Source organism: Psittacula echo (genome assembly GCF_963264785.1).
Source record: "Psittacula echo genome assembly, chromosome: Z".
NCBI classification, from domain to species: Eukaryota; Metazoa; Chordata; class Aves; order Psittaciformes; family Psittacidae; genus Psittacula; species Psittacula echo.
Window position 1 is genome coordinate 16,392,686 of NC_137742.1, and position 13,039 is coordinate 16,405,724.

Here is a 13,039-nt window from a genome sequence, read left to right on the forward strand (position 1 = left end):
TAAAACCAAGTCACATAGGTGCCAAAGTATAAATACATGCCAAACATTTAAGATTAAAAAAAATATAAATCTTCTATTAAAACACAAATAGATTGTGGATGATAGCAGAACAACAAGGTAATGCATTAAGTATACTATTTATCTTACTGGATTTTGAAGAAAAAAAAAACAAACCCAAAAGAAAACAAAAAACTACAGAATTTATTAAAAGGCCAGGTTAGTTCAGTGGCCTTTATCCTGGCTTTTTAAAATTAAAAGCAATATTTATACACCAAAAAAATTCATGGATAGGTTTTCACTTTCAGAGGAGCAGCATATGTCACCTCTCAAATCATATGAAACATCCTAAAGTGTCACACACAAAGGGGAGCAAAACCTGGAACCACAATTCAGAACACTTTTTTTTTTTTCCCCTCCCTTTCTCTTCTTCTAGCTGTTCTACAAAATTTTATTTCATAGCTAAAACATTGAGGTGGAGTATTTAAGCATGAGGTATACAAGCTAACCAGATAAGAGCAAAGATTAAGCTTAATTGTATATGAACAGAGATGTTTTAAAACACGGCAAAGCACCTGAAAACATTTTTAGTGATCTGTTTTAAATTTGATCAGTGAAAACCAAGAAGTGGTTTTAATATAGACAGAAAAAGACCAAATTTGTACTTCCAAACAGAGAAAACAATATATTCCATTTCACCTCAAAAACCCCACTCTTTTAAGTGGCTTTGACATATTGCTACAGTAGAAACAGTAGCAATATGTGAATAGAATATAGTGAATATTCTCTTCAGATACTTAGACCTGAGCTGACAGAAGGCTGAGAACCCTCAGCTTCCAAGGGAGCTGGCAGCACTCAGCACATTTTTGTATTTAGTCCCCATCTATCAAGCACTAAATTACAAAGGAAGAAAAATCTTTAGCTTTGCCTGAAGCATCTTAGACAGATGACAATAAGGAGGGGTTACTATTGGTATTATAAACTACAATTTATATTTTTGTCATTCATCTGTTCTTCCATGTAGCAAATGGCTAAAAAAACCCTCAAATTATTTCCAGTAGCCCTTTGCTGGACTTTCTCCAGAAGCTCCTTGTTGCTCTTGTACTGGGGAGCCCAGAACTGAGCACTGTACTCCAGGCAACACCTAAGCAGTCCCGGAAGCAGGGACTAACCACTTAGTACAAACTATTCCTTAGCTGCCTATCTATATCCAACAAAGAAACTAAACCCTTACTATAAAAATGTGAAATATTACCTCAAGTGGTCTAACTGCACAAACATACGCAGCACTGGTACAGTTTTTTTATCAGAAGCATAAATACATGAAAATAAGAACACACACTATTCATCACTGAAACCATAGAATTGTCGAATCATTTAGGGTGGAAAATACCTTTAAGGTCATTGAGTCCCACCATTCCCCAACACTGCCAAGTTCACCACTAAACCATGTCCCTAAGTGCCACATCTACTTGTCATCTAAATACCTGCAGGGATGGTGATTCCACCATTTCCCTTGGCAACCTCTTCTAATGCTTGACAACTCCTTCTGTGAAGAAATTTTTCCTAATATCCAATCTAAACCTCCTCTGTTGTAACTTGAGGCTATTTCTTCTCATTCTATCACTTGTTACTTGGGAGAAGAGACTGACCCCCACCTCACAGGTAGCTGTAGAGAGCGATAAGATCCCCTCCAAGACTTTTCTTCTCCAGACTAAACACCCCCAGTGTCCTTGACCACTCCTCAGACTTGTGCTCCAGACCCTTCACTAGCTTCAGTGCCCTTCTCTGGACCCGCTCCAGCACCTCAATGTCTCTCTTGCAGTGAGGTGCCCACAACTGAACACAAGATTCGAGGTGCAGCCTCACCAGTGCCCAGTGCAGGGGGATGATCACTGCCCTGGCCCTGCTGGCCACACTGTTGCTGATACAGGCCAGGATGCTGTTGACTTTCTTGGCTGCCTGGGCACAATCTGCATCATGTTCAGCTCCGTCAATCAGCACCCCAAGGTCCTTTTCCACAGAGCAGCTTTCCAGTCACTCTGCCCCAAGACTGTAATATTGCATGGGGCTGCTATGGCCCAAATGCAGGACTCGGCATTTTGCCTTGAACCCCATATAGTTGGCCACAACCCATTGATTCAGTCTGTTCAGATCCCTCTGCAGAGCCTTCCGACCCTCCATCAGAGCAACACTCTTGCCCAGCTTGGTGTCATCTGCAAACCTACTGAGGGTGCACTTGATCCTCTCATCCAGATCATTGCTAGAGATATTAAACAGAACTGGCCCCATTCCTGAGCCCTGTGAACAACACTTGTGACCAGCCTTCAACTGGATTTAACTCCATTCATCACCACAGTTTAGGTCCTCCCATCGAGGCAGTCTTCTACCCAGTGAACAGTACACCCTTCCAAGCCATGAGCAGCCAGTTTCTCCAGGAGAATGCTGTAGGACACTGTGGTAAAGACTAGGCAGACAACATCTGCAGCCTTTCCCTCATCAGCTAAGTAGTCACCTTGTCACAGAAGGAGATGCAGCTGGTCAAGCAGGACCTGTCTTTCATAAACCCATATTGGCTGGGCCTAATGAACTGGCTGTCCTGTATGTGCCATGTGATTGCACTCAGAATGATCTGCTCCATAACCTTCACTAGCACCAAGGTCAGACTGACAGCTTTGTAGTTCCCCAGATCCTCCTTCTGGCCCTTCTTGCAGATGGGCATCCCCCAGAGGAAGTCACTAGTGATTCCTATTTGTGGCAGGCTACTAGAGAAGGGAAAAGTAGTGTGTAATCGCATTTGTTTACATTGATTTACCCTAGCATTTCTGCACAGTTACTAGTTGATACTGCACAGCTATTGAAACTGTGAAGATGAAATGAAGGTATGCTCCAGTAAGTCAAAAAAACAATCAAACAAAACAAACAAACAAAAAAAGAAAACCAAACAAAACAAGCACAAAAAACCCGAACATTCAACTTTGCAAAAGTTTAGATTAAAATAAACACTTTCAGATTTCAAATCATCTTTCTTGCAAATTATATTCTTTGCAGTGTCTCATGGGCTTTACTGTAAGGACTGCACAAGCAGATCCATTCACAAATTAAATACCTATAATTTGTACCTACTTTGCAGAAAGCACAAGATGGGCATGGAGGTTATTCTCCCTTGAATTAACTGCTCTTTGAAGAGCATTTGTGTTAAACACAAATCTGTTTACTAAATCTGAATAGTATTTATTAAAAATATATCATTCATTTCTAATTCAGCAGCTAAAATTTTAATATCTGTGCTAAGCAGTAGAAGAAATTGCATAGCCCTCTTAGGGGGCTTACAAGTTATAGTCCTCATAAGTTTGTCTACTTTACACCTGCATTTTTAATTACTTACACAGTTGAGTGTGTCTGAGCATCTTCAAAGCAAGTATATCATCTTGTGTGAAAGACACAGTACAAGTTGTGCTATAGTAAGAATGCTACAAAGTTGCCAACCACAAAACAAACTTCAAACACAAAGTTAAAAACTGTCAGAAGGTAAGGGCAGTTTGGATATACAGAACAGTTAACACGTTTTCAGCCAGGAGATTAAGTGAAGCAGCAATTCAGTGAGATGGAAAAAGAGGAATAATTACAGATGGTAATAAACCCGTTCCCTGTGCTGCACCTGCCATGGTGGTGAAATGCAAGGCAGGTAAGAGAAGAAGCCAGCTCTGTTGCAGCTAAGCTGCAGGAGACAGAGTGGACAGAGGCTGCTGGACTAAATAAACAGCTCCTATTGGAAAACCAAGCAAAACCAGTTTCAAATTGCTCTGTATAACAGATGGGCAAGTAACTGAAAAGTTTGAACCATTTGAATTTTATGGCAGTGTGAGGAGTGAAACAGCTTCATTTTGTGCGTGTTAAAAACATGTCATGGCAGGAGAAATTCTGAATGCCACAGAAAACAGTATCAAACAAATACTTCTGAAGGGTTGGAAACGACACATTAGCATGTGCAGGGTCAGTGAGGCACTGTTTTGTGGATAAAAAGACAGCCGTCAATAAGGAAAAGAGTTACTCTAAAAAGTTAGGGTCAGATCTTTGCTTATTTTCTGAGCAGAAAATAAACATAAAGTACTTATTTCAGGTAGAAGAATGCTGAAATAGAGTACAGGGTGTGCTGGAAAAGGAAGCAATTCTCCCAGATACTCACATGCATTTCAAAAAGCTAATAGGCAACCTGCATTAAAGGTTTATTTATAAGTTTATCTGCATCATCAGTTTATGGTTCTAGGCAGAGCTAGTTTTGTACAGAATCAGACCCCAGCAAGTGAAGCAGAGATACTCTGTAAACTGCTGATGGACAGAAACCAGTTTCAAGTGCTTCCTAAAGACAATCACTTTTCACTTTAAAAACATCCAATTCATCAGCTATTCAAGATCAAAATTAAAGAGCTGCCTCATAACATTTAAACAGTGAAAATGTTGCATGTCTATACAACCAACAAGGAAGTATTTCTAGTCATTTGTAAGGTGAAAGAATTTTCCTGTAGGGGTGAGAATGACACGTGTCTACCCAAGAAGTAACCATTTGAACATCTGCAAGGTATTACAACAGAAAACAAGGACTGAAAATATTTGAAACAGCACTGTTATGTTACCTCAGCAATGCTATCATTCACAAAACGGCCAAAATATTCCAGCTACGATAACATGCATGCTTTTCTCCAAGTCTCCTCGTACCACCTCAATCTGTTAATAAATCTTTGACCTTAACATGCATACTCCCATTTTGTAAACTAATTCTCTATGAGGTCCTGCTTTTTGTTTTCAAAGCATGGGACAGTGGGAAACACAAATTTCAAGTCTTAGAGCCTCTTTCTAAAGACAGGTACCATAAAATTCCACCTGCCAACAGCTTCTCGTTTAAAATGAGGCATCGTTAGCTCTGCTGTGTCTAGTAATTGCTTTCTGGCTGATGGACAAAGAACTTTATAGGTAAAATATCTTTTCTGAGAGAGAATAACAAAGATAGAGAGATAACAAGGAAGCCTGACAGGTCCTGTCCATTCCTCTTAAGGAAACATTTCTGCCAAGATGACATCACTGTGAAAGTAATTTTTCACAGAGAATTGTATTGCTTATGGTGAACAAGAACACATACTGAGGCCAAACATTTCGTCTGCTCAGAGAAAAATTCCCCTGTGAAACTAAAGCTTGAAGAGTCCCAGATCTCAAAAGTATGCTCTCAGGGCAAATTAATTCAGAAGATTTTAATCTAAACTATATGAAGGACAAACATGTCCTTCATCAGGACTATTCATATGGCAGATCTTAGCACCAGTTAGGGTGGAGGGATTAGTTTCTTGAAGAGGAAAATACTTTTTTCTCTATCACAAATTATCACAGACTTCTCAGAGGTCTGGAATATTACACCAGGGTAAAAGGCAATATGAATTAAATATTACCTGTTCAAAAACTCAGACTGATATAAAAAGAGGTACATATTTACAGATTATCAAGAAAGTTAATTGATCAGTACATGGGACAATTCATAAGTAAATGCTGCCTACTGATGTCTCTTGTACAGCATTGCATGTAGCTCGTATCTTCAACCTGGATGCAGGAGGGCATTAACACAGCAGAATACACAGGCTTTTTGTACCTCACCTTCCAACCTCAACTTAGGGGCACAAAGATTTCAGTTCTTGAAGTGTACATTATCTACAAAAGACCCTATTTCTTTTGCTGGTCAAAGGGACACAGGCATTGGACAAAATCATACTTTACCAACTACCAAAAGTCCACTCTCCCACTAACAAAAATAACCAAAAAACCCACAGCTCTCTTCTTCATAGCCAAACTGTTGCGAGTTTAGCCAGGCAGAGCTTTAAAAATAAGAGGCAGTTTACAGACACTAGGAGACACACCTGGAGCCAAAATCCTAATAGTATTTCATTTCATTGCTGTAATTCTCATAGGAATAGAAGATTAAATATGCGTAATATTTTCTGGAAGCAAAGAGACTATTTTATTTTCAAATAGCGTATACTATAATTTGCTACTGGTATTTCACTTGAGGAAAATCTGCCATTTGCAGTTCACAGGAAAACAGACATAGCATAATGAAAGAAGAAAATATCATAGTATAATGCATCATCCTCATATTTGGAAGGAATCCAAATGGAAAAGTTTCTGATTGACAAAGCTGGCATAAGTTATATTAGGCGTCTCGGCCTCATCTACCGGATTCCTGGTCTCATGAATACAAGAAAACCCGGCTTGAACTGCAGAGAATGAAACAAATAAATTTCCTGAAATACTAACTAAATCCAGTACTGGCTATGGAAGTATAAGTGGTGATAAACAGTATAAATCTGTGTCTGCATAAGCTTAACAACTGACCTTAACAAAAAAAAAAAAAAAAAAAAAAAGTGTGATCAGTCATGTTTTTAAACATAATAGGAGCATAACATAACTTCAACAGTATTGTTCGAAGTACCATAGTGACAGAATATTATGGGGTTTGTGCTTCTTATTGCGACAGTTAAAACATTATCTGCATGTCTGTGCAAAATGACACAGTGTATCATTTCAGTTCCAACACTCCTAGAATATTGGAAATGTACTGATGATTTATAATAAAACAACATTTTTCCCCTAATATAATGGAACATTCTCTGTATTGGATAAATGAAAATACATTCATCTGGAAAATTCATTCTAATATTTTCAAGCTAATAGTTTGTTTTATTCAACATAAGCATTGGACTGTTACTCTGGCTCCAGAACTGATTTCTATCCTGCTGAATTAAGGTCAAAATCAGCATTCCTACAGAGCAAGGGAAGATTACATCCTGCTGGAAAAAAATAAAGATGTACTGTTAATTTTTTTTTTATTAAAAAAAAAAAAAAAAAGGCAGCAATAGAAACAATGCAATTTACAAGATTTATCAGTAATTCTATGAATACATTAGCAAATAAATGTTAGTTTGCAAAACAGAAAAACGCAAGTTAAAACTATGAAGATTTGACAGATGAGGTTTTCGATTCTACACATTCCTTCCATTAACTACTTGAATAGTAGTTGTATGTTAACAGTTATCACACACACACACACAACATGCGTGTTCAGCTCTGGTCATATGGGAAGAAACCTTCAAATAAGCATTATGAATGTCTTAAAGGTTTTTTCTTCTTAAAAGATGAAACCAATCCCATGTTTGCCTTAATACGAATACTGTATATTTCCACATTGTATGTTGAATATAATAATAAATCTACTGTTAGAAGATAACATATAAACTTCACAGACCTATAGTCTGTATGCCAGGCTCTCTGACTAATTCATACTTAACATATTGCCCCCTTCCCCACAGGGTTCTATTTGCCAAAGCTGGCATTTTAAAAGTGAGAAAGGCAGATAAGAGGTATGTGTCAATTTACACTAGTAGAAGGGCAAATTTCAAAGGTCTGAACAGTGTGCCACTCACCTCATGGAAGTTTTGCTGCTAATTTCACAAAAAGCAAGACTGTGCATGACTGTTACTTGAACAAAACCCTTCTGCCAATATACGGGGTCAGGTTTTGCACTTACAGGCTGCAGAACTTGCCTGTTGCTTAATGCTGTATTGGGATTTTTTGTTGGTTTTTGGTTGGTTGGTTTGTGGTTTTTTGGTTGTTGTTGTTTGCATTTTTTACTTAAACATGTTAATGAAGTGTGAAAGCTTATATTATTACTGCCAAAGCTCTGGGAAAAAAAAAAAAAAATCCATTGTGAAAAACTGTTCTATAGTTTACAAAGAGGCTATGAGAAAGTAACTAAGAGATCTTGGTGAGATAGATGCACCAATAATAGCCTCATGATACTTCAGTCAAGGAAGCCAGTTAAAGGTAATGCATATCAAAGAGAATTTCTTGCATCTAGAAGTAAGCAAGTTTGATCATGGTCTCCTCAAAACCAAGAAAAAGTCTCTAACACAATACATTTAACCTGTAAGGGCCCAATGAATCATTGACTCACTTCTCATTGTAGCCCATGTTCTTCAAGAACATTCCACAGTTTTTGGGTTAATGAAAAGTTATTAACAAACTGAAAGCTTTTACATCTTCAACATAATTTGACATAACAGTTATGGATGCTATATTCTATGCCTCAGAGGCATGCAATTTTATGCAAGATATATTCAACCAATATCAAAAACCAATAGAAATACTAGACATAGTTTGCGTAAATTGTAAGAGACTGAGGCGTGACTTCAAAAGGGCATACTCATCTTTAAACAAAACTATGGAAAACACATTCTAGCAAATAGCTGCTGCATTTACTTTGTCTTAAAAAGTTATTTTTAACTAGTGCTATAAAAACTGTTGTTACACAAGCAGTGCTACGCAAAACTTGCAAGAAGCGAGCACTTCTCACAAGGAGCTTATTAAGAGACATCGCAGCTTGAGCATCTCTGAAACCTCCTTTACTGCTGTCAGACAACTCAGAGGGGACAGGGTGCTGGTAAAGAGATCTTGCAAAACGAGGTGCTGCCTCAAACCAAGGATCATCTGAATCGATCGCTGGTTTGGATTCTGACATGTATTTTGTGTAAGTCTATAGGTGTAGTTAACACCTTCCCAAGAGAATGCAGACAGCGGGATAAAGAAAGAGTTCATAGAGCACCGTGAACTGCCATTTCTCATCTGACTTAAACTAGTGTTGTGTCCGAATGTCTTCCGAGGGCTATAAGCAGTGAAACCGCATCTATGCGTGTGCCCGCCCTGCAGCCCCGCGCCCCGCCCGGCCCCGCCGCACGAGTTTATGAGGAAACGGGCAATACACCGCGTTGTGGTCGTGGGTGAGGTCCTGTACAAGGACTGCTACCCCAGCAAAGCAGTACAGAGACGAGCTACTTTCCCTCAGAGGCAGCGGGTGCAGCCTGTGCACGCTGCCCTCCAGCGCCTCCGAGCTGTTGACAGCCCGGGGCCGCCACAACCGCGTCCTGCCTTCACCCGCCGCGCCTCATCCCCTCTCCTCCCCGTCCTGGGAACAGCGCAGGGGACATGGCACTTCGAGGGGAGAGCAGAGCCGCCCCAAGAAGCGCGGGAGTCACCCGCTACCTTTTCAGCGGCACCGGCAGTGAAACGCGGCGAACGCTCCGCTCCCCTCCCCTCGTCGCATCACAGCCAGGGAGGGGAATGAGGAGTACCTACCAGGGATGGCCAGGTTGGTGAGTGGAATGCGGTGGATGCTGCTGGGCAGAGCTGCCATCCAGTCGGAAAACCTCACATCGTACTTGCCTTGCGACGAAGCCATGCCACCTCCGTACCCCCACCTCTCTCCCGCTGTTGCCAAAGCCACCCGCTCCAACCCACCCGGACCCAGTCCCTGTCCCAGTATTAAATCCTGTTCAGCTCCGCCCCCCCGGTACCGCCCCACGCCCACTCTCCCCGCCTCCCCGAGCCCGCCCGCTGTCCCCCGCTGTTCGCCTGTGGTGCCGGGCCCCTTGAGACACCCTCAAAACTGCCGATGCTGCCTCGTTTCCCCTCAGCGGCGGGTGTCAGCGGGGCCGACGGCGTGGCGCTCAGGAGAGTGAACCCGCCTCAGATAACACCGCGGGTTGAGGGAGGGAAGAGGGTCCGGCCCAGGCCCTCGGCGAGCTCCGCATTAGCACCGGCCCCGCGTACCTGCAGCATGGGCCTCTCTGCGTCTCCCCCACCGCCTCACCCCGGCTACGGGGGAGGCTGCAGCTCCCGCGCGAGAGCTATGCTGCTGTCACGGCGCTGTAGGCGACCTCTCCTGGGATGGCGTTGCATGGCCCTGGCTTTTTGTTCCCCCATAGCCCTGAGGCTCCGCAGTGCCCTTCCTGCCCTTGGCGGTTGACTGAATGTAGAATGCCTCTGCGCTGGGACATGAGCACACTTCGCAGTCGATGCCTCCGGCCCCTCCGACACAAACCTCTCCTTTTCCAGTGGCGTTACTCACATTGAAATAACAGTGTTCCTTACTTGAACACTTCATGGACATCTGTAAATTTTGGGGTAATTATTTTTCATTGTCTCCTGAGGATAATCCAGATAGTACTGTTGCAGTTTTCAAAGGGTGACGACTCCCTTTTCACAAGGAGTCACCTGGAAAACAAAATAGGATCAATAGGCACAAATTAATCCTGAGGACATTCCTGTTGGACACAAGGAAAATTTCCCACAATGAGAACAATCAGCCATTGGAATGATCTCCCCAGGGAAGTGGTTGACTTCTCAGCATTGGATGGGATTCCCAGCAAGATTCAGCTGGACAGGGTGCTGGGACATCTAGTCCAGGCCAAGAAAGGTTGGACCAGATGATCCTTAAGATCCCTTCCAACCTGAGATTCTATGATTCTAGTATCTTTCATTCTCATATTCCACCTACTCGTCTTTGGGGAAGCATTTTAAATGTTGGCATTAACAAAGCATTTATGTTACTGCCTCCAGATCAATGAAGGAATAAAATTGATAAAGCCTTGTGAGCCATCTTGATTGCCTAATTTTTATACTTCAGCATAACTATTTGTTTTCTTGTCAGAGTTGCTGACATGTATGGAACTTCACTTGGTAGATCTGACAAAAAACCAGCCTGGAGAGAGCCACACCTGAGCCAGGACCAGTTACCAGCTCACCTTGATTTCCAGGAGGGTCAGCTATGATCCTATAGCTTCTATTCTCACTCAACATCATCTTTAACATCTGAGTTTAAGAATAAAAATGCAGGGAACAACTAATAACAACCCACTTTACTTTTTCTGTCCAAGTTTCCAGAGCAAGTATGAAGAAAAGCTCTTCCTTCAGCCACAAAATAAAAGAATGATTTTTTTGAAAATGAGTGAATGTTTCTGAGGAATTTGAAAAAATGAAATTTTGCTGACTCACTTTTTGCTATAGAAATAACTCTTAGGGTGGGTTTTGAGTGGGGAAACATGAACAGATGGTTGACCTCAGGGGAGTTACTGAATCTGAACCAAGTAGTAAATTAAAAAGGAGGAGGATTAAGCTGGCAGACACTGGAGAAGTTTAATTTTTGCAGTGTTACTTCCTGGCTATTAAGGTGCTTATCTGTCCATTTCCAAAATCACTACTAATAGTGAAGGGGGGGGGGGGGGGGGAAGAAAAAAAAGACTAATCCATGTGTTGTATGCAGAAACATAAAACCCCCCAATAACCCAATGATGAAAGATGTTACTTTATATCACCTTCAAAGGACAGGTAGAAATTATAGCAAAAATGTCAACATTTTAAAGAGCACTCAAGGAAGGAGCAAATACTGTTTTTAGCAACATGATTGCCAATATCTGAGTGGCAAAATAATTAATGGATTGCACTGGTTACCTGGAAAACTGCTGTTGAACTTTTACCTGCTCCACTATTTGCTCCATCTTTTCTGAGATAAAACTGAAGTATACAGCTTTTTGACAGATTAAATATGTTGTTAATACTGTTGTTGACCTTCTCCAGTCTCTAAAGCTTTGGGTGTAGCTCAGAGCAAAATATATAGCTGCAGAATCCTGTCATTTTAAAATGTATTATTATGTATAATAATGCCTGAACACTCTGGTCATTCTAGGTCTGTCAGTAATGTTTTCTCTTTACTGGACAACTCAAACGTCCTTTTCTGCACTGGCTAGAAACTCTGCTACCACAACTGATTATTTTGGCCTTTGCTTTGGTGTTTGCTTCCACAACTGTTTTTTTAATTTTTTTTTTCCTTAATGCCTAAAGTGAGATTTTTCATAGTCTGGATTTTCAAACCATGGCTACTCTGCTTTGAAAAAAACAGTCTCCCCTAACATGTCTCACACTAATCCTGTTTGAACAGGTTTGCCTCTGTTTCTAATGCACTGTAACTGCTAAGGTATCAGGCTTAAGAGCTGTCAGTTCACCTCTGTGAACTTCTTGGAATGTAGGCTTAAATAATTTGGAGGGAAGTGGGATAGGAGAGGAAGCTTTTATGGAACAGAAAATTAGAAACATTTGTACAGCAACCTGAAGAAACATTGATGAGGAAGATTTGATGTAAAACAAAAAGGTAGCTTCTTGGAGCTTTTCAGTGGTGTGAAGCTTCAGCATTTGTCTGTGTATCTGCTTGAGAAGAATTTAATAAAAAACTCTTGGTGTATCTGGATTGAAGAGCCGATTAAGGTGGTTTAGTTTGAACCTGCCATTTTACTAACTTTAACTGATTTACAAACAATGGAAGCTTATAAATCAAATCTGGGTATCTGTACAACCTTTTGTTCCTATTTAAAAAAGGTAAAAAAAGAAATTAAAATAACTTTTTTTGGTCAAATTACTGAAATCCCTACACATAAGTCTGAACTGTCAAAGAAAGTGAATTTCAGGAATCAAATATTTTAAAAGCTCAAGACAGAACAGGTATGTCTAAAATGAAAAGCAGTGCCAAGATACTGAAAAAGACCATCTTTGCTTTGATTCACAGCTATGTTCAACTCACTGAAGAAGCCATGAAGAGAAGGAAAATTGAAATTGTGCTATCTGTTCATCATGTATTGTATTCTTTCCAGTCTGCAGCTATAACAGCATGGATGAATAGTGACATCTCTGCTTCTATGGAACAGAAAAACAGACTAATTTCGCCAGTAGGATTGTCACTTCGGCACTGAGAATTAATTTCATTGTTAAAAAAAGGCTTTCCATAGTTTTTATTCTCTTAAAAATTAGCATTTTAATGGTAAATATTCACTGTTACACTCTGTCATTTTAACAGACACTTTGCCTTTTCATATGTCCTTGGCATCTATTTTAATCATGTGAATAACAAAAGAGTAACAGGATCTTTTTCTCTAAATTACATAAAGTACATTTTCCTCTCTGGTGAAAGAAAAAATGGCTTAATAGGGTATTGTTTCTCTCTGTAATTTTTCCATTATATCTGATTTATTTAGAAGGTACTCTAAATCTATTAATGAATTCAAAATGAGGCTTTGAACAGAAGAATTACTATTGTTTAAATATTTTAAGTTTTTCAGCAGATTCTGCTTCTGAGGTTTGGTCTCATCCTCTTTCTTACTGCCCACTTCTA

The 13,039-nt window shown here is 40.4% G+C and overlaps 1 protein-coding gene across 1 annotated transcript in view; it reads right to left on the bottom strand.

Annotated features, from left to right (window-relative positions):
• Window positions 1-9,277, bottom strand: part of PLCXD3 (phosphatidylinositol specific phospholipase C X domain containing 3) — a gene marked incomplete at both ends in the record, with an annotated part of 83,215 nt that extends 73,938 nt beyond the window's left edge. Inside the window, one exon of the mRNA XM_080638750.1 lies at window positions 9,175-9,277. Within this exon, the coding sequence (XP_080494876.1) occupies window positions 9,175-9,277 (103 nt within the window). The remainder of the gene's footprint in view (window positions 1-9,174) is intronic.
• Window positions 9,278-13,039: the final 3,762 nt, after the last annotated feature.